Here is a 23,930-nt window from a genome sequence, read left to right on the forward strand (position 1 = left end):
GGTCCTCTGCTGCCCGGTTTGGCCGCCGTGTCCCCATGGCAACGCGCTCGCCCTGCCGCAGCGGCATCCTTGGCTCGCCCCTTCCAGCGCCGCATTCGTATTCCCAGCCTTTGTCTCCCGCTCGGCCTCGGCGCTGGCAGCCGGCCAGGCCGGGCATCCATTTCAAAGCAGCCTTTGTGTTATTGGTGAAAGCTGGTCAGAAATGTATGCGACCTCACCAGGGCGAGAGCACGGCGTTTCTTTGCTTTCGGTCTTCCCCCCAGCCAAGGCGCAGTCGCTCGGCGGAGCTGGGAGAGGCCCCGCAGACAGCAGAGCCCCTGCTCAGAGCCCGGGACACAGCTGCCGTGTGTCCACCGGCCGGAGCAAGGAACGGGGCGGACATTTTCTTCCTCTGTCCCACGACCTAGGCGTATCTGAGATCTTCTCTCCCAGTCAGACGTCTGGTTTTCAGAGCAGCCCTGTGCGCAGGGCTCAGCCACAGATGGATTCGCGGAACGGCAAAGCCCCGTAGCTGAAATCCCAGTCCCTGCGCAGGGGAAAAAGCTGCTTGGAGCGAAAGAGGGGCCCGAAGCCAGGACCCTGCCACCAGCTCACGGCTCCTTCCCTCCTGCGGCTCCTGCTCCGCCGAGGCAGGCAGGGCTGACGGCAGCTTGCCGGCGGGTGTGATCCGCTCACTGCAGTCTCCATCCCTGCTGCTCGTGGAGTTCACGGCTTAGGGGATGTGGTGGTGGTGGGACACGTCTGCCTCCGCGTGCAGAGACCTGCAACAGCCTGCACGTGCGCGCGTAGGTACGTTGGTGCGGGTTTAGTGGAGCCCCAGGTTTCCAGGCACAGTGGTCCTCGGCTCTGGTCGCCCTGGTCCTTCAGGACCTTGCCCCCGGTGTGGAGAGGCAGCCAGGAGGGGACACGAAAGGGGGACACAACAGAGGGGAATGGCGTGTCACCGCTGAGGTCCTGGCACTCCCCGGGGCCCCCCTGTCGCTCTCAGAGCACGCGGCGGGGCAGGAGGGAAAAGGAGGGGACGGCTGGGGAACAGCGAAGGCTTTGCTAAGGGCAGAAGCAGAAGCTGCGTGTCTTAGCCTTGTCTGGAAAGAAAAGCTCTGCAGCAGCAGCCTGTCCTCTGATAAAGGTGTCCTTGGGAGGCAGTAGGAGCTGGGCAGCCTGTTCCATGACAGCGGAGTTTATCCGGCAGGAGGAGGAGGTGGAGGAGGAGGAGGAAGGTTTCCAGCCCTGGGAGGAGCTGGAGGAGCTTCCAGGAGCACGGGGCCAGCGATGGGCACAGCGGCTGGAGCACTGCTGAGGGGCTGCCAGGGAAAAACAAGAGCAGTTCATTTTGAAAAATCCCAATTGAAAAAAAATAAGCCTTTTGTAAGAGACCTAAATGAAAATAGACAAAAATGAATTAAATACTTGGGATATACTCTGCAATTTTTGTCAAGTCAACACAGATTTGGAGTGAATTAGATTCATGCGCAGCGCATCTGATACCCGCGAAGGCAGAGATGTCAGCGTCGGTCCGGAGCAGCAGACCTTGAACCTCTCCTTGTTATCAGAACTCTGGAGTCTGCTCTGTGCTGCGCATCTCTGCTGTCCGGCAGTGACCGGTGGACACACCAAACAACTTTGTTTTCAGGTGTGTTTAGGAGCAATTTAAATAATCAAGACTGTAAAATTAGTGTTCTTTGAAAACTAATCTCCAGACAACTTGTATCCTCGGCTGACGTGCACTAAATCAGCAGCATGAAGCAGCTTTTTAAGGCATTGGATGCCTGGAGCAAAACACCCCTCCTGCCCGGGTGGAAGCGGGGAGATTTGCCTGTGCCCGGTCCAGCAAGCACCCCGTGCAGACCCGCCTAGCGTTGCGGCTCGATTTCCTGGCTGCGGATCGAAACACCAGGCCGGCTGGCGGGGAACAGCTCGCTCTGCCTCTCCGCGTCTCAGCGCACGGCTCGTGCCCCGCTCCCCTCCGCAGGGCTGTGGGCAGCCACACGCCGCAGGGCAGACGCCTGCCCGGGACGCGCTGCAGCCGACGCGGGGTCCTGCTCTCCGGCAAGGTGACGGTGCTGTGATGGGAGCGGGTGGCACCAGGACTTCTTCAGCCTTGGGGTCCACGGCCACCGCCCGGCTGCGGCTGAGCGGTGCTGCAGCTGGGAGCGGGCATGAAGCTGTTGGCCTCAGAGGTCTCTCCGGAAAGATCTTTCATCTTGCTCAACCTCAGACAGTCTTCTCAGTGATTTACTGCATCATTATGGTGAGATATAAACCCCCCTCGCCTTCCAGTTCCCGTGGCACGTTTCACCGGAGTCGTGGTGTCAGCCTAGAAGTGTTTCCTACGTCCCGGCTGGAAATTGCACGCTCCCCAGCGCTGCGTGTGGATCACTGCGGGGATCGTGCCTGCCCGGGCTGGGGAGCCGGGCAGTGTCCCTGCAGAGCCCCGACTGCCCCGAGCGACCTCGGAGAGGCTCCGTGGCTTTGTCCCGGAGCACACATGCGAAGCAGGCTTGGTTTGGCTTCCAGCCGGTGGCTCGCCCAGGACTGCCCATCTTTTTAAAAGCAAAAGGCGAAAAGCCCGTCTCCGACAGAGGGGAAGCGCTGCTGCTGGCTGGGCCGCCCCGGCAAGGCGGTGGATCTGGAAACGGGAAGCCAGGCAGGAGGCAGGGGCAGGGGGGAGCCCCCGGGCACGGCCCGATTCCTAATGATGGCCACGACAAATCCAGGGTCGGAAGCTTTTTTTTAAAGGGAAGCCTGAGAAAATTTGTAATTCCTAACCAGTGAGCATTATACCAGCAAAGGTCTTTGCTGACCAGCTGGTGCTTATCACCCATTTTATAAAAGCAGCCAGCCAGCCGCATTTCAGCTCGCTGTGCCCCTCAGCCTGCCAGGTGCCCAGGTCTGGGGCACGAGGGCTGGGTAGCTCGGCTTTCTGCCCCTTGCTGCTCTGGAGACGTGCGCTGGGCTGGGACTGGGGCCCGCGGCTCCGTGCCGGGGCGATGCTGCCTGTCACTGGGGTGCTGCTGGAGGGGAGCCCTGCCCTTGCAGAGGGGACAAATCTGGAAAAGCTAATTGGAACAGGTAATTAAAATGTGGGGTTTGGGGATCTTTTCCCCAGATTCCCAGATACATACTTATAAATGTTTTTAAGTGAGAGAAAAGCACAGCAAAGCAACGACCCCTCAGCAGAGCCACGGACGCGTGTGTGCGTCTGTCTGGAACAGGGAGCCATTTTACAGAGCCAGCAGCGAGACGGTTCTTAGGCGTAAATACCTGTACGGTGCTACTTCTGGGTGCATTTGTTTATCACGCCAGTGAATGCAAGTGATTGCATTTCTTCCTGGCAGCCTGCTGTACGGGGCATCTTCTCACACCCCGAAGCTTCGCAGCCAATCCGACCTGCTGTGGGAGATGCACAGGATCAGATCATTGCTGGACTGAGTAATAAATAACAATGAGGATAAATTAAAGCAGTTTCTTTAGGCTAACATGCTGCCCTTAAAGAATTGTCTCAGTCTCTGTCTAGGTAAGGAATGAGCTGGCTGACACAATGCAAAATCTTGCCTTTCATGTGATAGCCAGAACCAGCTGCTGCATTTGAGCCTCACACCTCAAGATTTTGCATTTAAGCCACCGACACCAAGAGGTGGGAAAAGCCCCAAGAGGTGGGATTTGGACAGATGGAGAGAAGCAAACCCAGGTCAGTAGGTCCAGAGCCTCTATTTTGCATAGACCTGCAGCTGAAGTCACCTTTCCTAAACCGTAAACTTGTTTGCCTGTCTCCTGCTTGGAAAGGTGACTAGAGAAAGTTATTTTAATTATATAGCAGAGGAAACACGCTACATAGTAAAATTTTATTTAAGACACATTTTAGCATTTTTTGCTCTGCAGTACACGCTGTGACCTTTGCAAACATTCACAAATTAAGATGCATCATGTGTTTATGCATTGTTGTTGACTAGGACCACGTACGGCTGGGAGAAACAGGAGCCCAGGAGTTCAGAATCCCCCAGAAAGATCATGGCGGACGCTGCTGGAAGTGCCTCCCGGGCAGCACCGACATGGCTTTGCAGGAGGACACTTCCCCACCTGGAGACAGTCCCAGGAGGTAACAAGTGCCAGAGCTCATGCTGTGGTCTATGGTGCTGCTCAATAGCGTGTGTCCTGGCCCCTTTTTATTCTCTGTAATTAGGAAATTCAGCAGAACAATCTCTTTCTGAAGCCTAAACCAGAGAATCTTGCTGGCACAAAAAGAAACAGTCTGTGGCGGAGTAGAAATCATTTGTGCTGTTGTCAGAGAGAAGTGCAAAAGAAATAGGTGAAATCTTCTGTTAATCTGGTGCTGTGTTGAGAAGGGCAGTCGCTGAGTTGGATAATCCATAAGCATTGATTACAAAGAGGCTTGCTCCTCTTGAACACGACGGAGGACAGAGCACATAAACAACTGCACCCAGCCAGGCAGGGCGTGCGTCCCCGGGGCGACCGGCAGAGCTGCCCTCGGGGGTCTTCCCGTGTCCTCCGGCAGCCCAGCCACCCCCGTCCCGCTCCCGGGGCTCCGGCAGTTTCTCTGGAGAGCTGGCTCACCTCTCTCTCGCCAGTTCGCCGGTGGGGTAAGTCCTGGCGGAAGGGCCTGAGCTCTGCCGTGGGTCTAGCTGCTGGGCTGGAGGCGGGGGAAGCCGTTTCCTCCGTGAGCATCGGTGTTTGCCCTGGTCCTTGCAAATTGCCGGGACTGGAGGGTAAGCAGAAGGGGGGAAGCACGTTCCCCTGCACGCGTCATCCACATCTTGCTGAAGAAGGACAGAGGTTTGTAGCTCTCTACGCTTTCCAAATAGTGCCCCACTACTTTCTGAAATTATCTTTTTATTTAGCAAAAACCTAGAAACCAGCTAGAAAGCCCCCTGCCCGTGGACGAGCTGCCAGCACACGGTGACCCGGCAGATTCCACACGGGCAAAACGGGCTGAGCTGGCCGCAGCGGCCGGCGATGCACGGGGCATTCGGCAGCCGGAGCCCACCGCTGCGGCACGTCTCGAAAGGAGCCTTCGGGGTCGGGGGACCCTCTCCCACCGGCCCCCGCAAGCACTGTGGGCCGGGCCGTATTCGCCAACGCCCGGGCAGTGCGAGGCGCAGGAACCGGCAAAAAGGGAAAGACGCAGTGAGCCCCTCGGTGTGCTTCTCTTTTGAAGTGCACTGCAGCCCTGGTAAATAAATAAAGATTGGAAACAGCTATTGCACTGCACCACTTAGGAGACCGGGGATGTGAGGACGGCGTAATTGGCTGGATGCAGAGTGAAATCCAGGCTCAGCGATTCCATTTTGCAGTTGGCAGCCTTCCCAAACGCAGATCAGGGGAAGCAAGATGGACTAGCTTTAAAACACAGGGAAGTTATTTATCGTTTATAATTTTTTGCTGATTTAAAGGGTAGGATTAAATTCTCATTTAATAACCCCAAGTGCCGTCTCTGCCCCGCTCTGCTCGCTCTGCGTAGCGGTGACAATGCCGGAGAGGCCCCGGCAGCCCGGAGGAAAGGCAGCGCGTCTTCCTCCCTGAGCACAGCTCGGATGGCCGTGTGCCGCTGCCGCCTGCAAAACAGGCACCGGCCGGTGAGCCTTAGCGTAAGGTTTTGCTCGCTGTTTTCCAGGTCTGTTTGGAAGGCAAGCCGATCGCTTTCTGTTAGCAGCTTCGTCATTTGTGGGTTTTCCTCCTAATTGCGGATCCTACGGAGAGACCCAGATGTTCCCCGCTGGCACAGAGAGTGCAGCTGACCTCACTGAGTGACTCCTGGGCAGGCACTGTTTTTGTGAGTAAGCACGGCCTGTTCGGTACCTTTATACTGCCAACTCTTACCATCAACTGAGCTATTTTTAAATAGCTCTAAAAATGCATCCTGTAAATAAAGCCTCTGCAATGAACAAGGAAAGGAGCTTCCCAGCAGAGTGACACACAGAGCCTCTGTGTTAGCGAGAAGACTGTTTCCCCTTGTCTGTCAGCTCAGCTCATTTAGATTAATTAAGTCAAGTGCAATTTTGAAAACAATCTGTTTTGCTCGTGACAGTGTCTTCATTCTGTATGATGATGCTGAATGTCACAAGCGGCAAAGGGCTATCGACAGCAAATTCTCCACATTCCCTGGCCCGCACTTCTCACATCGCCTTATAAAAGCAGCGCCTGGCTTTATTCTCCTCAGACATTAAGCAGAAAGCATTTTCCAACGTGCCAGCTTTCCAACGCCACGCTGAAGCCTTCATTTTGTGTGAAGCCTTGACAGCCAACTGCAGATAAAGGGGAAGGGTGGAGGGAATGGGAAACGTTGAAATGGAGCCAGCTCATTTTTAACTATTTTCAGTCAGTACATTCCTCTGTCTCCTGCTTTATTTTCTCGCTCTGCTTATATGAAAATCCTAATTAAAAAGTTAATGGGGATCTGAAGACGGGAGGAGCCACGTGTGTGCCAGGCTGGCGGGTGCAGATGGTGGCTGCTGTTGCTGGGAAAAGATATTTGGGGGTCACTGACCAGAAGGGCATGTTTACTGAGTGGTGAAAATGTAACAGCAGAGATCCATCTTTGGCAGCTGCCTGAAGCCAAGGCAGGTTGTTTGCCCTTGGATAGTTGTTTCCATTATTTCTTATTTCATGTATGACTGTAGTGCTTTGGAGCCATTCAGCAGAAAGCTGGGTGACAGTCTAACCGCAGTGCCACCGCCACCAAATACAACGCTTCCCGAATCCCAAACCTGCTTGCTTAGATCCTTGCTAGAAATCCTTGCTTAGACGCGTGCGGTCGGACCAGGCAGCAGCGGAGCCCGGGCAGCTGTGCCGGCCAGCGCGGGCAGGGTCTGCCCTGCTCGGGGAGCCTTCGCTCGCCGCCCTTCCCAGCAGCAGAGTCGATCCTCCGCGCCGTGCAGGCAGCGGGGCTTTTCCCTGCGACCCCACGCAGCGCAGCTCCTCCAGTCGTCCTCCCGCGCCCGCCGGCAGGACGAGGTGCGGGCAGGACACGATGGCGGCCACCACCCCAGCCGGAGCCTGGCTTTGCCACCAGCCCTGGGAGAGAGCAGGAGCCAGAGCCACAGCTGCCAGACACCCCCACCTCTCCGGGAAAGGGACGGGGCATGGACGGAGCGGGGCGTTAGCCGGGGAGCTCGTTAGGTGATGTTTGATGGATGGATGCTTGATGCTGCTTCGCTAGGCCCGTAACCTGGCTGCAGTGCGTGTGAACGCTTGGCCCTTCTCAGGACAGCCGTGATGGGGAGAAGAAGGGTCACTGGCCGTTAACTGGATTCCTCCCTGTGCGCGGCACCCGGAGCACTCCTTCCCCGCTTGGGAAGATGGTGGATCCTACAGACAGTGAGTCCATGGGGAAGAGATGGGTGAAAAGGATTTATCTACCCTTCAGTGAGAGCTGCGCCCAACCCAGAGGGCTACATATGGCTTTTTAAGGGCAGAGGAGTTATTTTCCTGTCCCTGTGCTGGCAGGATCAGAAACTAGGACTCAAGCAAAGAAGTTCAGAGGTCCAAGGTCCAGTAAGCACAAGAGTAAAAGAACAAAGAATGAACTAAAAAAATGTAGTAAGCAGGAGAGCAGGTGACCCAGATGTCGGCTCCCAAATAACCTTACACTCCACAAAACACAAGGCTGAAGCCAAGAGTGGGTGATTAACACTGGACCTGTTCTGGAGGTTCCGAGTCTAAAGGGCGTGCCTTGCTCTTAGGAGCAGCGTGGAGATCAGAGGTGACAGCAGGAGCTCAGAAGACGTAGCTAACGCGTGGGCCTGGGGACAGTTCTCTGGTGGACGACGACTCCTGGAGCTGCCCACCACCGCCCTCCCCGGTTCCGCGAGGCGGTGGGGACAGCCCGCACGGCTCAGGGGTGCACCACGCCACGCTGTCGGGCGTGTTCCACAACAGCTTCTGCGCGGGGACAGGTCGCCGGGTGAGATGTGAACTCGGAGCAGAAGGCCCGTTGATGTGCCGGCCTGCAGCTGTGGGGGGGTTTCAGATGAGGAGAGGCGATCTCGTGCTGCTTCCGCCCAGCCGCCGTGGCCGAGCACCGCTGCTTTGGCCGACACGCTTTTGCACGCATGAAACTCAGCTTTCTGCTGCTTCTTGAAGGAAATGTTCTTCCTATTTGAGGGTGCCCAAATTTCTCTAGCGTGTCCAGGAGTTTACCAGCCAGGTTCATACGCGTAAGAACTTAGCTGAAAGAAAGCGCTAGCTGTGAGGGTGCAGGAGGCGAGATCCCGCTGTTGATGCGAGGAGATGACGGGGTAAGGAACAGGGGGCTGGTGAACACAGCAGGTTTGCTGGCAGTCTGTAACCAGCTGTGGTAGCCAGAAGGCAGAATGGAAGCAATCGCCGCAGCGGTCTGGTCGCTAGGACCACATGCGTAAATAAAATTAGAGAACAATCTAAAATAATAAAGCAAGCTACAGACCTTGACTATGAATTTTATTGACGGTGGCATAATAGAGTTAACAAAATGACATAACAGGAGTACATAATGCATTTATTAGCCTGCATAACTGAGGACAGACTTCACAGCAGCCCGCCTACGTCAAGTGCAGTCCCTTTAAAGACAGATAAAACAGGACTGCTGTGAATGAAACACTATCGGGAAGCTGAATCCGGCGTCAGGAAATAATGGCTTTCAGTTACACGCTACTACATGACAATCCAAACCTTTTCATAGGAAGAAAAATACACAAGACCAAAATTAACTTCCAAGTTATTAACAGAAGCTGAGAAAGCGATTTCAAATTATCAGTGCCCTTTTACGTACATCAAAGAGAATACAATCACTTTCTGCATGTGCATGTTCAGCTCACAGCAATGCATGCTATATTATTAAGTCCCTAAGAGGACAAAAATACCCTTACTGGCCACGCTGCGTTGTCATAAATGCTCATCTTTAATAATGCAGGGTCTTCTTCAGCTGAAAAATACTTTATTCCATTCATGCTGGCAGAAAGACAGCTGATACTGCAGCAGATTTCCAGAGACAATTACTCATTTGTCCAGGGCATCCATTTCTTTTACAGGCGAATAAAATAGCATTCATTTTTTTCACTAGCATTAATAAGAATGGTAAAGGCCAACTGAAACTGGGCTGGTAAATGCTTGTGACAATGTGCAAGCTGGGTGCAAAAAGAGAGCGAGAACTTCCCTTTGTGCCAACAAAACCACTGTTCTCAGTAGCTCTTATAATAGAGCAGACAGGACGATGCTTATTTCCATGTGAACAGTGGAAGGGAGAGGAGAAGAAAATGGAATTCCTGAAGAGTACTGTAGGCACCTACAATACCAATTGTTCCCTCGGACGGCAGCTGTGCGGGCTGCTGGGATATTTGCAGGCAGCGCTTCCGAAGGCGGCGCGGGAATGCCAGGCAGCAGCCAGCTCGCTGACAGCTCTGCTGCGCGCCAAGGTAACCCAGCCCTGGCCCAGGCAGCGCACAGCGAAAGCGAAGACAGCTCAATCGGCTTTTTTAAGGCTGTTTTGCGGGGATGTACCGACGCCTGATGCATCCTCAGTGTACCTGGCGTGGCACTAATGCTGTCCCTGCTCAGATTTTCTCAGCAGAAACCTGTTCTCTGTATTCATTCTCTTACGACCAGGCGCTGAGGGGTGCATCTGCAGCTTTCTAATTTTATGCTGTAGGCGTTGGAAATTGGAAGTAGAAATTAGCCATAATGTTTGTATATAGGTATGTTATACAGACTCAGGAGTTTAAAATTAATATTGTAAGCAAGCTTCTTATTCTGTGTTTCTTGTTTATGCCAGTAGTAACACTTTCGATTGCTCTAACTAAACTTCAAATATTAAAAAATACCTCCTTTCCATTATTTATTCTGTGGACTCGGACAATGAAAAGGAAATCGTCGGACTTTCAGCTGGAGGACTTTCCCAGTTCTCGCTTTCGAGTGTTTGGGCCACGAAGGCCTCCCGGCAAGGCCAGCCCTGCCTCCCCACCAGGCAGCGCCTGCAGGAGCGCGGGGCTCCTGACTGCGAGCGTTGGTCTGCCCTCAGCTTCGCTCCGTCTCGACACCACTGCTCCTCGCCCTCTCCCATTATTCCCCGCCAGTCCTTTGGTTTTTCTAAATTAATTTCTGGGATATTTTTCCTGAAGTCAAGCACAGGGACACGGAGTGCGGCTCACGCACCCTTCCCTCCCCGTTCTGTGTGTTTGCAGTCAGGCTCTCTCTGTGTGCTCGTCGGATGAAGCTCCGTGTCCTCACCAACCCGTTTCCAGCCAGGCTGGCAGCGCTCGGCTCCTCTCTCCCCTCCCTCGGCCCAGTGAAGTCCGCGGCAGGAGGAGACCCAGCCCCGGCCGTTAACCCCCGTGTTCCCCGGGCCTGGCGGAGTGACCGGCGCCGGGCCGGAGCCAGCGGCAGCCCCAGCCCCGCACAGCGGAATCGCGGGGAAATTTCCCCGGGGGCGGCTTCAATGTCAGGGCGACGGCGCTTCGCCTCCCCCCCCCGTTGCTAGGGCGGTTGCTACGGCGCCATGTTGGGGCAGCGCGACGACCCGGAAGTGCTTCGCGGGGCGGGGTTTCCGTTCCCGTGCGGCGGGGCCGGACCCGGCCGGGTGAGGAGGCAGGAAATGGCGGCGGTGCTGCAGCAGCAGCTGCCGGGCCCTCCCGCTCCGCAGTGCCGGGCCCAGGCCGCCTAGAGCCGCCGCGCCAGCGCCGGGCCCGGGCCGCAGCCACGCCGGGCCGGACTCCGAGCACTTTACATACATGAGGTAGCGGGCGGGGCCGGGCGGCGGGAAGGGCGGGCGGCGCCGAGCCGAGACGCCCGCGGGAGGGGCCGGGCGGCGGGGCGGGGGGGGGAGGGGGTGCGTGTGTGTGTGTGCCTGTGCGTGTGTGTGTGCGTGCGTGTGTGTGCCTGTGTGTGTGTGTGTGTGTGTGTCCCGCTGCGGGAGCGGTGCCCGCCGGGGCCGCGGCGTTCGCGCCGGGGCAGCGCTGGCCCCGCGGAGCCGAGCTTCGCCCTCCCGCGCCCGCTGCCGCCGAGCCCTTGGCAGCCGGAGGGCCGGGCCGCCTGGCCTGGCCGCGGCGCGGGCGGGTGCTGCGGCTGAGGTGATGCGGCGGGATGGCTCCCCTCGGAGCGCCGGGGAGGGTGCGGGGCGGCGGGGGGCGGGGTGCGGCGGCTCTGCCCGGGGCTCCCGGTGCGCGGCTGAGCCCCGCTGCGGTGCGCGGTGCCCCGCTGTTGCATGGAAACCGAGACCGCTTTCTGTTCCAGAGAGGTGGAAGCTAAAGCTACCAAAGAAGTCGAAAGGACAGCGAGCAGGTAGGACGCGGGCTGCCCTTCGCTCCCGCGGCTCGGGGCGAGAGCTGGCCTCGGGCGGGAGTCGTGCGGGCTCTGTCTGGGGCTTTTATCGCGTGGTGATTGCAAGGGTAAAGAAACCCCTGAATTTCAAAATGTACTCGTTTGCCTAGAGAAACCTCTGCAGCTTTCGTTAATTCTGCAGATTAGCCAGCTTTTTAGCGTGGTTTCTTTTGCATAATAACAGCTTCGGATTCTATAACACGATTTCTTTCATAGGGTAGGAGTTTTTTGAGAGAAAAGTAACTTTTCTGTCCTGAGTTTTAGGACCTAACAATAACTGAAAAATGAATGATGGTTTTGGTTGTTTTTTTCCCTATACAATTCAGGCAAATAGTGTTCAGGGGCAAGAAGTAGTTGGTTTTGGCAAGAAGCTTGCTTTGAACTCAAGCTGTACATCACCATGTAGCTGTTAGGTTTTTGCACCTTTTTGCATGCAGAGTTAAAGGCACTGAATTTCCCATTAGCATGTAGTTTTTATCTGGGAGCTTTGTGGCACGGACAGTTCATTTTGTACATTACTTAGCCCAAGAGTAAGGAGCTATATCGAATTAAGAATTCGGTGCCAGTAATGTACATCACTTCTGTATTTAAGAAGTTATTTCTTCTGCACTTTTTATTTTTAGGACAGTGACTTCCTTGCAAGTATCCACCTCTTTCTGTTGTTTACAGTCTTTGTTTTTGACTTTTGTCCTACTTTCTTTTTTGTGTTCTTTTTCGATTAGACCTTAAAGGGATTTTTGCTAGCAGACTTTTAAGGAGGGCTTCTACTAGAGCCGCTTGAAATATGCTGAAACCCTGCATAGAACTGATAGGGTGTTAGTTTCTAGTACCTTGCTTTTGTTCTTATTTACCATGCCTAATCAGTCTCCAACTTCCAGACTGATTTATGATTGCACTGTGAAAACTGATTGGCTTTCCCCTGCTGTCAGTGTGTGGGTTCTTTTTTTTTTATAATATGCTTAAGCATAAATAATTTTTCCCATTTTGTTGCTGAAATATATGGAATATTTAAAATACACATAGCACATTGCTTTTAAATACATTGTCAAGGTCATTGTTAAATGGACTTTGCTTGAAGAGAATGGTTTAAAATTGTAACTGCTTAAGTAATCTATCCACAAAAGGTACCAAAATGCTGTTTGAAAAAAGAAATAAAATTTAGATCACTGTCATTCTGTGGAAGGCACATACTCGATGCCAGAAGCAATTTCAGAACTGTATTATTTAGATGGACAGAGTGCTAAGTTCAAAACAATATTCTGGTGCAAGTCTTGGTTAAGTCAGTAGATATTCACGTTTTTATGGCCTTAAGAGAGACACCTTGTCGCGCTGGCAGGCGTGGCAGATAGTGACAAGAAGTGAAAGTAAACTGTAGAACGGCCTAAACTCGGTGCTTCCTGGGGTTGGGGACGGAACAAGGTTCACTGAGTAAATCCTGATACGGAACAGGCCTCCGTGTTCTCTGACACAGAAGTATGTGTTTTATTCACGTAAAAGATTCAGAACCGGTTTTAAGTTAACATTAATATACCAGTTGTTTTCAGAAACCTGCATTCTAACTGGTTTATGTTTAGTGAGGGAGTTTTCATTGTGTGAGCACAGAACTGGATAAAACTGTGGCGTGCCTACTCTGGATAGGCCTGATTAATTGTTTTGCTGTTGTAGAACTCAACAGATAGCTGTCATTCTTTCTCTAATGTCATTATTTATGATCTTAATAAATTTGCAGTGACCTAGTCAAATTGTAAGAGAGCTGTCTTTTCCCGGGAAAGGTAAATAGACCTGTGATACAGTTTTTCTTAATCTAGAATTGCGTAGTGTATATATAGACTGTAAACTCCATGGGACTCCATTGCTTTGTGTGTGTGCTGAAGTCACCTTTGGAGTTTATGATTATAAATTAATGGGTAGCAAATATTCTTTTTTATCTTACTAGGAAAATTGACCTAGACTGAGGGTTTGCGATAGGAGAGCTATTACAGCTTTTACTAGAGCTTGCTTATACAGTTGGAGTGATTACTGTTTTCAGCTCGGGATTAGCAGTTTGGCTTCTTTGGCCTTTTGGAAAAGAATCTTCCTTTGGTCTGCGTTCTCATTGAAATACAGACACACATAGTCCCATGCAAATCTGCTTGGTCTCAACAATAAGCATAGTGCGTGATTTACAACAGTAATTCAAATAAATCTATTGCACACGGTGTTGTTGCATAATGTTACAAGTTAAATGTCACCTGGTCAGTGTACTGCTGAACAAGAACTGTCCATTATGAACTGGAGAAATGTAAGAGTTAAATGTGGTTAAAAGCGAGAGCGGTAAAAATCACCATTTACTTCTGATTTAAGAAATAACTTTTTTAATTCTGTTTGGTAAACAGGGCTTTCCTGCCTCATTTATGTGGAACTGAGAGAAGGTAAATATCTGAAATATGTTTACAGTTTGTTTTTGTGTTTTTTTTTTTCCAAACACAGGAGTGTGACTCTTGCTTCACAAGCATGCAAATTACAGGGAAGGTTCACACACTGCTTTGCTTCACCTGTGTTTCTGCTCCAGAGTTTCCATCTGCATTGTTTGCAGACTGTCCAGGTTCTGGGAGAGCAGACTTTTTGCCTAAAATCATGTATACCTGTAGCTGTCATCCATGTATTCTGCTAAGTTACTACTGTACAGTTTTATTTATTCTTTTACTCTTCTGTGTTAGAATAACCACCATGTTTACATGAGGCTTTCCTTATTTGTTGTAGGAAAAAAATGGTATGGCTCAATGATAGGGGCATGGAGAAACAGTGAGAAGTGTAGTCATTTCTGTTGATATCTCAGCACTTGATAATTTAAAGACTGAGATATTATTTATGGGTTTTTTGAGGGTGTGGGGATTTTCCTGATAAACGTCTTTCGGGAAGACTTCTGCTGTCAGATGGGAAGAGTATTGCAGAGAGGCAGCATTCTGTTCATACTTTTCAAGACCTTTAGAGATACTTAGGCAAAATTATGCATTCCTTTCTGCTCTACGCACGCTTTTTCAGGTCATACATAATTGTCGGGTTGTCCCCGTGAGGTAACTGGCATTTACCTTTGGTTTTTCTAGTCTTACAGCAAACCCGCCGCGCAGTATACTTCTTGACTGCGAGTATGGGTGCTCTGAGGGTGCTGGGCTTTGCAGTCGTTTGGGTTTGTGTGTCTGTTACAGACAGCCTGTGTGACCAGTATGATTATGGAGAAGCAGTTTAGTCTGTCTTCTTCGGTTCCCCATTTGTTAAATGAAGATAGGGATTGTTTATTGCTGCTACTGAAGTCTTGTGTATTTAGATGATAAACTTCTTGGGAAAGAGATTTGTCTTTTGTATGCTTAGGTAGCAGTGAACATCTCTGATGAAACTTCAGCACAAAACTCTAACACAAACGTTATTCTGGAACTATGGCATATTTATAGTGCTTGTAGTTTGGAACATCGTTCTGTTGAGCCAGCTTCTGCGATAGCAAAATGGGACAGATGCGTGTATTCCAAGTAAGTGGTAGTGGTAGACGTGGTAGTTAGAATTTGATCACTTCGCTTTTAGGGTGATAATTTAAAGACTGAGGTATTTAAAAGAAAAAAGAAAGTAGCTTGCACACATTTACTAATTAATTGTCATTGAAGTAATTGTTTCAGTTTTTAGCTAGGCAGCACCTCTTCTATACGTTAATGGCTGCAAAGAATTAACACACACGCACACACACTCACACACGACATCCGTAACTAAGGGGTTTGGTTTTGTTGTCGGTGCCTGACGCTTGCTTTGCTCCTGTGTCGTGTGCTGGGTGGTTTAGTTGCCAGAGCATTTCCATTTAAGGCACTGGTGGGTAGTGTTGGGGTTTTTTTGTTAAGTTCGAAGTACTGGTTTCTGTTCCATAAACTTGAAGAGTGCTCTTTTTGGTGTAGGACGCTATTTTGTGGGAAGCATTGATAAAGGAATTTGAGGATCCATTTGTAGTTAAAATACACATGTTATAATTAATTCTTAACTAATTATGATTTAGTGCAAAAGCTTGCTATTGTTTTTTTATAGAAACTGAGAAATTATTTTTATTGGTAGTTGTATCCGATTGTGGAATTTCAAAAAATTTAAAGATTAGGGAACTTGTGGGTCAGAATGCAGCAAAATTATCAAAACTTGAAGTCTCAGCAATTTGTTTGAAAGTCTATGTAGGATGTTAGACATAGGTTGAATACATAGTGCATGCATGCATACATTTTACTGTCTCTGCAGCATTGTAAAAGATTCTTTTTGATTGCAGTTACTTAAAATGTAGTTATCTGGCAGTGTTCCACCTGTAGCACTGCAAGTTAATTTATAACTAGAAGAAAAGCAAATGGTGGATATTTCTTTATTTTCCCTAGAATTTATTTTAGATACTTGTCCCTGGAAATTTTAGAGTGGTTTCAAAAGCCACTGTGTATAATCACTTCTAATTCTTTCTTTCATGTTTACACCACGTAGTAAATGGGTAGAAGGTAAAAATCCATAAATAGTTAACGCAGACGTTGATGGCTGGGGATTCAGTAGCAGACATGCTGTCGGTGTCTCCTGCATCCTGCTGTCAAGAAATAGGCTGAACGATGCTTGTCCTTTAGAGAAACGGACTGATAAATATCCTTTTACCTTCAGTGAGTAACACCGGGCTGGTGAGGGGTTGGCTGGTTATTTAACTGGTCTCCTTTGTCCAGCGGCAAAGTCCTTCCCCTGTGTGACCGTGCTGCTGGCTGGGACCAGTGCGGTGCTTGGTCGCTGGATGTGCTCGGACCGTAGAGCCGCGGCAGTGACACCCGTGCGGTGTTGGCAGTGCTGCAGCGGACGCGGGACGTGCGGTTCCTGTGGGAGAATCCCTTCGCAGCCTCCCGGCCTGTGCTGGCGAGGGCAGCGGTGTCCTCGCCAACGTGCTGGCTCCATCTCACGGGACGGTGGGACTTCGGTGCGGGCGGGAAGCGGCGTTGAGAGCGTCTGCTTGACGAGCAAACACCGTACGTGAGCATCTGCGATGGCGCTGGCGTCTCTCGCAGTGCTTGTGGAGAGGCGCTCCTGGCCGGTAGTGCTAGCTTGAAGAATCAGGAGACCCAGCGAGTGCGGTTCTGGTGCACAGGTAGTTCGGTGTTGGCGAGTGCTAGGTAGCTGGCATTAACGGAGAATGGCAGCCTCTTTTGTTTTGGAGTTGAAATTTCCTGTGTGCAATAATACACGCTTCCAGTCCGAGGTAAATATTGAGTTCAGATCATAATAATGCAGTGCTATGTCTTAGATCTTAATTTGTGTCAGAATTCTTCTTGTAACTGTAATTTCCTCAGTGAGGTGAATAGAATTGTAATTTTATTGTGGCGTAATGTGTTTCCCTTTTATATATTACAACAGCAGAGATAGCATGCTGCACAAACACTGATTATTGCATCCTCGGTATGTCTTCCAGGGAAAATAGGGGTATACGTGATTCTCCTCTTCTGTAAAGTAAGAACAGAGCTTAAATATGCAATTAAAGTGATAAGTAAAATACGATGTAACTATTACCTGAAATGTTTACATTTTGAGCATTACAGCTTTTTTCCAGTTGGCAAGCCAAATAACAAATCGAGCCATACGAAAATAAAGTTATCAGTGTCAGAACTTAGGACAAAGAAGTACTGATGAATGCTGGCTGTAGAAGTAGGAACGTAGTGGCTCTTCGCTTAGTGGCGTGCGGTTGTGATAGTAATGAATTGAAAGACTTCGTATCGAAAGTGACCCAGAATTGCAAGGCACTTTCTGTCTTGCCAAAGTGATACCTGTCCTAGAAGATTAAAAAGCACGTTTTGTGGGTCTTTTTAAATGCCTTAATGGAGTAAAGCATATTGGTAGTTTGGTTTTTTTCCCCCTTATACAAACAAAAATTGTGCTGAGGTACACAAAATTGGAGAAAAAATATTTTAAAATAAATAGTGGTAAATATCTGAATAGTCTAATTAAAGTTATGTGTATAATAGCAGCTTCTACTTGTGTGTTCTCAGAGCCGTTGAATGTGCAGTCTCTCACGAGATCAGGATCCATTTTCACTTAGTCTCACTTGAAAATAAAGCACCTTTCAAGTTAAGCTGTTTAAACTGAAGGCCTGTGCTCCAGTCTCAAATGTGAATTTCGTATGGCGTGGGTATTTTATTTTCAGTTGATCTAAATTGAAAAATAAGGCTTGTGTTTCTGCTAAGACCATTTAACCTTGAGCAAGCTAATCCAATTATATAGGAGGAAAAGGAAATTCCCTGAAGATGTGTTTTAGTGAAAGTTGGATGGCTGATAGGGGAAATAATGGAAGTCTCTTTATATATTCATGTTATGAATCGCGATTCTCAGTCATTGCTCTTCGCTTGGCCAGCTGATGGGCCAAGCGTGCTGCTACAAACACTTTAGCCATACGGGTCGATGGAGTAAATCTACCCAGACACAGGGAAAAGCGCAGCCAAAGAACTTGGGAATTTTCTGGCTTTGTCTTGTTACTATGAGGCTGGGTTCCTGCGGTGTCCCTTGTTACGTGCTGTGAAGTAACATGAAGCTGCTGATAGTTTGTACACAAAGAATAATATAAAGTGCTGAGTACTTAGCAGGAATAGGTAGCTATTAAAGTCTAAGATGATAAATGGGAAATGCTACATAACACTTCAGTTTCTCAAGGAGCAGTATTAAAAATGTAGCTTGTTTGTTATATGTTCTAATGGCTGCTGCATAAATACTATCGTTTGCTGTCTGTTGAGAGGGCTGTGTATTAATGTGTTAGAAAGAATAAAGGAAACTTGCGCTTTCAGCTGTCAGAGGTGGAAATTCAGGAGTTCTGCTTCAGGCTGGGATGACTTAGTAGGCAAACTGAATTTGTATTTTAGGTTTATGTTAAAGGGTGGTGGTAATAGGACTACCTTCCTGGAAAGATTCGGTTTTCAGTGAAGAACACGGGCAGTGAGGGCTTTACTGTTGTTGTTGAATTGTACAGTGGGTTAATTTGGCCTTTGCAGTCGCTGAGATTTAGTATTATAATGGTAACCTAACACTCCTTAAAAAACTTGTTGTGAACTATAGGTGGGTAGTTTTTTTTTCAGGAGTTGTTTAGGGTCCTGGTACTAATCACAGGTGATTTTTAATGTGTTCTGAACTGGCTCTGTCATCTACAAATCTATTTTTCTTAAATACATGAAAATAGAATGATCACAGTGTCACAATTTAGGAGTTTTATTGTTTCTGTGTGGGAAAAGAAAAATTATGCTATGATTGAATATTCCATAGGTATTGGTATGTTAGTTATTAGCATCTGTATTCTAAAAATAAAATGCAGTCATGTTGATTTAGTTGTAGCAGGATTGATGAGGTATTTTTTTTTTCTGTGAAAATACTGTTTTGCGTTCTGCTTGCTCTTCAGAGCGCTATACCTTTCTTCTAAAAGTGGAATGATTTTTCAGTTAATGTAGTTTTTGCATGTGACACACTGAGATTTGTTACACAAAACAAGGCACTAGTGACTTTCTTAACTCTTGGAATTCTTCCCAGGTGATTAGAAATCCTGTAAATAACCTTTTGTTGCAGTAGACAACCCTAGGTAGCATACCATCGTGCTTCCTGCGCCCGAGGTGTTTAACCCGTGCCCGTAGGCCTTGCTGGGCTTGCTGGAGCAGTGAGTTCGGGTGGCAGGCGAGAGCAAGCTGGGCTGTTTCCCCGGGGCTCCACGGCCTGGCAGGGCCCAGCTTCGGGCTGGGTGGCTGCGTCTGACGGCAGCAGCCTCTGCCCCTGGTGTCCTCTCTCTTGCTGAGGGCTTGCAGCTCACCCCATCTTATGTTCAGACGTGCCCACCCAGTGCCGGGTAGACCCCAGGAAGGACAGCCTCCAGAACAGGCTGCTGCTTCAGCACGGTTGCTCTGGATCACAGCTTGCTCCCTCCTGGAATCTAGGCAGCCGTCGGGAAAGAGGACGTCGTGGGAAGGTGACAGGAATTCCCGTTGCACAGCCTGCTGGCGCTGGTGCTTTCTCCGGGGGTGATCTTAGGACGAGGTGGGCAGAGAACTGCTCGTCGACCATGCGTGTGGAGCTCGTGCTTCTGGGAGGCGCCAGCCCGGCAGCGTTCGTGCAGGGCAGCTGTGCGTTATGCGCAGAGCAGTGAGGCTGTGAGAGGAGACGGCCAGTGGACACGACTTTCCTGGCCATGGGAAGATGGCATGGTGCTTGGCCTTTTCCGTTGGATTAGATGTCTCTTACTCTCAGTGATACTTCAGGAAATACCACCTGCCGGAGTCAGTGACTCTTCTTTGTATGGAAATAACTGTAAATGAATCGTGCACTCTATCGAAAATGACCTGTGACGTATAGAAGCTATTTTTTCTAGACTCATTTCAGACCTACATGCTGCTTGTGTTGTTTACCGATTCGAACTGCTCGTTAAAAATTGGACTATTCCAAATTAGCTGAAGCTGAGGGTCACTGTTGCCGACATCAGTTTGGTTACAAATGCGCAGGATGCAAGACAGCAAGGGACAAAACTGACTTGTGTGTCACCTTGGTAGCGCAGGTGTGGCTGCAGGTTAATCATTACTGCAAATTTGCAAAGTATCCGAGGGATTGCTTCGGATGAAACTGGCCAGCTGTAATTATTTTCTGTAGTTACATGATAATAATAATCTCTTAGTTGTCTGTGAAATAATTTTTGATGCCTAAATGCAAATGCAAGATTGCTTTTTGCAGTAAGACTGTCCTCAGTCTCGCAGCCAGGTGATGAAACTATGATAAAATGCAAAATAGCCAAGTTGCATTTGATAGTTTGTGATTTGTCTTGCAGCACAACTGAAATATAGAGGGGTGCCAGAAAGAACACTTTTATGATTTTTTTATTTTGCATATCTTAATACATCAGAAGCAATTTTTTTAAAAAAGAAAAAAACTCCTGCTTGCTGTCTGTTATTAGAAAATCTTAAACGACAGAATTTGGTCTGTGGTCTGTCGGTCGTACGTTGCTGTGTAGATACCGTGGAAAGAATCCTGATGTTGCTTGGCTGCTCGCTGTCAGGTCGTGCTGCAGCTCTGCCTCTGGTACGTACCTGCAGTGTCAGACTGCTTTTCTTAACACATGCAGCAGGGGTTGATGGTGCTTTTAACAGGCACCCTAAAAGTGGCAGAGGAGAGAAGGGATGCTGAATATACCATAAATCAGTGTTATTGCAGCAGAAGGGAGCACTGGGAAAAGAAACAAGTGGAGGATGTAATCGGATTTGCAGTGAAAACAAAGATCTCTGCAAGCAGGGATGTAAACGATTTCTGTTTGTATTAGTTGCTCTGCAGATACATGTAGCCATGCTCCAAAGGGTTTCTGTTTACAGACAGAAATCGGAAAAGAGATTTGTAATTAAGTAAATAAATACTTGTTAATTTTGTGAAAATAAAACTTTCTTCCCTCCAGACAAATTGATTTTTAGCATCTAGATAAAGTATAGCTGTTGTCTGGCAGTATTACTAGTAATAAAAATAGATTTGAGAAAACTGCTTCAGTTACCCAAAATGATGATTCTTATATTTTATATTTATTTACATTTATAGACTATAGACTTTTTATAGACTTACACAAATCTCTGAAGGTTATTCAGAGGGTAAACTTGGTGTCGTCTTCCTTTACTTAACACATGGGGAGTTTGTTCCTAGGTCCCATTTGGAGCATCATAGAAATGGGGACTTGCCTGAAGGGCGCGGTTGCCCAGCCAGCGGGTGGATGTGTGGTGGAGCTGGGGCGGAGGGCGGGACGTCGGAGGGGTGTCTGCTGAAACCTGGATATGTGCCTCGGAAGGAGGCCTGGAAAAACGGTTTCAATCTATTTTTTTTAATCTTGTCCACCTGGCTATATGGTCAGGGCTTGTGGGCCAAAAGCTTCCAAGCTTCTGAGCTTGGGAACGTTGCTGACCCTGAAAGGGCAAATAAGAGTCCTGCAAGTAGGCTTTCTAGTACACAAAAGTGCTTTATTCTCTGAATCTCAAACTTTGAAGTAACTGAATATTAGTAGGCTGCCTCTCCCTCTGTCTTACCGTGTTCTAACAAAAGTAAACTGCCACCAGGGTTTTACTTTTATATTTAGCTTTTATGGTTGCTTTCTAAACTTCAAAATCCTTCTTTTGTGAACAATTGTTCTTATTCTCATGTACAAAACAACTAACTGATCTTCAGGTGCACATTCCATGTTGTCACGAGCTTTTTGTGCCATCAGCCCAGATGCTTTCTTGTCTGCCTGTTCCCGCGGTCTTTTCTGTCGGCTGTGTTTGTGTGGAGCTTACTCTCATTCTTAGCAAGAATCACTGCATCTCTCCAAGCATGGCCTTAAAAAAAGGTTTTTTTTCAGTATCCTGCTGACCCTGATAGCTTGTAGGTGTGCTTGCATGTCTTCAGTTCTTTCTGCTTTTTATACTCTCAATGTTCTCCCTTTTGTCTTGCTGTTGCTGAAGTCTGTTTTTAGACTGCGTAATCTGGAAAGTGAGGTTGCTGCTAGGCCGCCTGTTTGAGCATGTAAAACTTCGTATTAAGTGAATTTAAATTAGCGTAGTAGGTTTTGCTTTCACTTCAGTTAAGTTACAGTTTTGTCACCCATTTAAAGTGCTCTAAACTTCCTCTGCCACCAGAAGCTCTGGGCTGACCGTGCTCTTCGGTCACATTCCTGCCTGTTGGCGCGTGTGTCCTGTCCGCAGTCCCAGCTGAACAGACACACAGCCAGCTGAACTGGCTCGCTGCTCCGGCAGGAGGATGCGTGGCAGTGGTTGTTTCTTGGCAGGGGTGGTGTTTAGGATCAGTGAGCAGATGCAGATTGCTGCATGGCTGGCTGGGCATCGGTGTTGCTGCGAAAGCGGGCGCGTGGCTGGGAAGGAGCCCATTGCTTGGCTGTGCTGAGGGTAATCAAGCTCCGTGCTGGGTCGGAGCCGCTTGCCCGTGGCAGCGGGGCACAGGGATGTGTGAGCTCTCAGTCATTGGAATTCGCAATAGCAGGTAGAGATTAAATAGCATCTGGATTTGCACTGGCTCTTGAATCAAATTAATGTCTAAGCCTTCATTGTAGGTTTTGGAAAGAAAGAAAATCTTACGTGTAGCTTGACACTGCATCTGCTCTTAAAGTTTTGTCACTTGTGATTTGCAGTGAAGGTACCTAGTCCCTATAGAAATATTATCCAATTAGAAGTAAAATTCCCCAGTTCCTTCTGTGTCACTGTGAAATAATTGTTTTAAAATGAATCTGAGTGTGTACAGATTGTACTTTGGGAGAGTTAATTACAAACTGTGTGGTTCAGGGATTTAGTGCAAGAAGAGGAAGAACAGTTGATGGAAGAAAGGAAAAAGAGAAAAGAAGACAAGAAGAAGAAGGAAGCTGCTCAAAAAAAGGTATGTTGAACATTTAAAAAATAAAAGCCCGTGCTTGTGGGTTACCGCTGTTTCATCACTAGTAAATACTGGTTTAGATGTTGTTATCCAGAAGTGTTTTCTTTTTGATTTAATGTTTTAAGCTTTAAATATAGTCTGTTACTTAGTGGTAACTGACATATCGAAATAACTTAATTGGCATTGCATACACTTTCTGCAGAGATTAAATAATCTTCTGAGATGACCATTCTTTTCATGACTGTCAGTTGAAGCGGTTTCAAGTTCAAAAACTTCCTCGGTGTTAGTGCATTTCTTAGTAGAATAAAATTACCATTTTATTTTTTTAAGATTGTGGCTTCCAGCTGTATCCTTACTTTAATATGTGTTTTTATCCTTCAATATGGAAACATGTGTCATAACACATTTTCCATTAGGGAAGGTGGATAAAAATGAAAATACTGGCAGCAAAGGTGTTTGGGGATGGAAACTTCACAGAAATGCTTGTAAACCTTTCAGAATTCTGGTTTCCTGTCAAGATACTAATCATTGATTCTAAATATTGACCCTAAGCTGGAGAAGGGCTTGTAAATCTCTTTTTAAAAACATGTCCATTTCAGGCTTGTGTTTGCTACCTGGTGGTAGCAAAGCGAACCTGCTTAGCAGTTTTTCTTTTATTCCATTGACTAATACTAGGCATTTATTATATAGTCAAAAAATCCATAATCAGCCTTCTTTGTTTGTTGGCCGAAATAAAGGTGGTCACTGTGCCCCTGTACAAAATTAGGTATGTCTAATCTTGTGACAAATCTAAATGCAGTAGTACTGGAGGGGTGCTCCTAGATGAGCTGTTTGCTTGTGTTTCAGAATGAGAGGTTCTTTTCAGTAGCTGGCAGCAAAGCTGCATAATAATTTTTGGACCTCAACTATAAATTTGTAACTCATTTTCCTGTTGGAATTCTTACTTAATCAGAAGTTGTAACGGGAAAGGAGCTGGTTTAGTTGCAGAATTTGAATCTTTTAAATGTGGTTCTTCACAGCTGACTGTCCTCCAAAATTTAGTTATTTCATCAATTTGAAAGGCATGTTTGAGTGTAATTTGTAGAAGAAATAAATGCATAAATATTTTTTTAAAGTGGAGAGATCAGACATGGAGCACCTGCTAGAATGTTCTTCAGAAGCCAGAGGTTTTTGCTGGTGTGCTGTATTCTCAGAGTAACAAAATGTGGAGGTGTGGACTTTGTACATCAGGAAGT

General features: G+C 48.3%; 1 protein-coding gene across 8 annotated transcripts in view; it reads left to right on the forward strand.

Moving 5' to 3' along the window:
- Positions 1 to 10,583: 10,583 nt before the first annotated feature.
- Positions 10,584 to 23,930, forward strand: part of TNRC6A (trinucleotide repeat containing adaptor 6A) — a 51,557-nt gene continuing 38,210 nt past the window's right edge. For 5 of the 8 annotated variants that reach the window (XM_075436630.1, XM_075436631.1, XM_075436632.1 and 2 more), the window contains exons 1-4: positions 10,584 to 10,726; positions 11,224 to 11,271; positions 13,686 to 13,721; positions 22,608 to 22,698. In XM_075436630.1, coding sequence (XP_075292745.1) covers positions 10,722 to 10,726; positions 11,224 to 11,271; positions 13,686 to 13,721; positions 22,608 to 22,698 — 180 coding nt within the window. In that variant the 5' untranslated portion in view covers positions 10,584 to 10,721. Of the gene's footprint in view, positions 10,727 to 11,028; positions 11,061 to 11,194; positions 11,272 to 13,685; positions 13,722 to 22,607; positions 22,699 to 23,930 lie in introns of those variants that run through there. The other 3 variants (XM_075436629.1, XM_075436634.1, XM_075436633.1) reach the window with 2 other exon arrangements.

Source organism: Opisthocomus hoazin, chromosome 15 (assembly GCF_030867145.1).
Source record: "Opisthocomus hoazin isolate bOpiHoa1 chromosome 15, bOpiHoa1.hap1, whole genome shotgun sequence".
Taxonomy (NCBI): Eukaryota; Metazoa; Chordata; class Aves; order Opisthocomiformes; family Opisthocomidae; genus Opisthocomus; species Opisthocomus hoazin.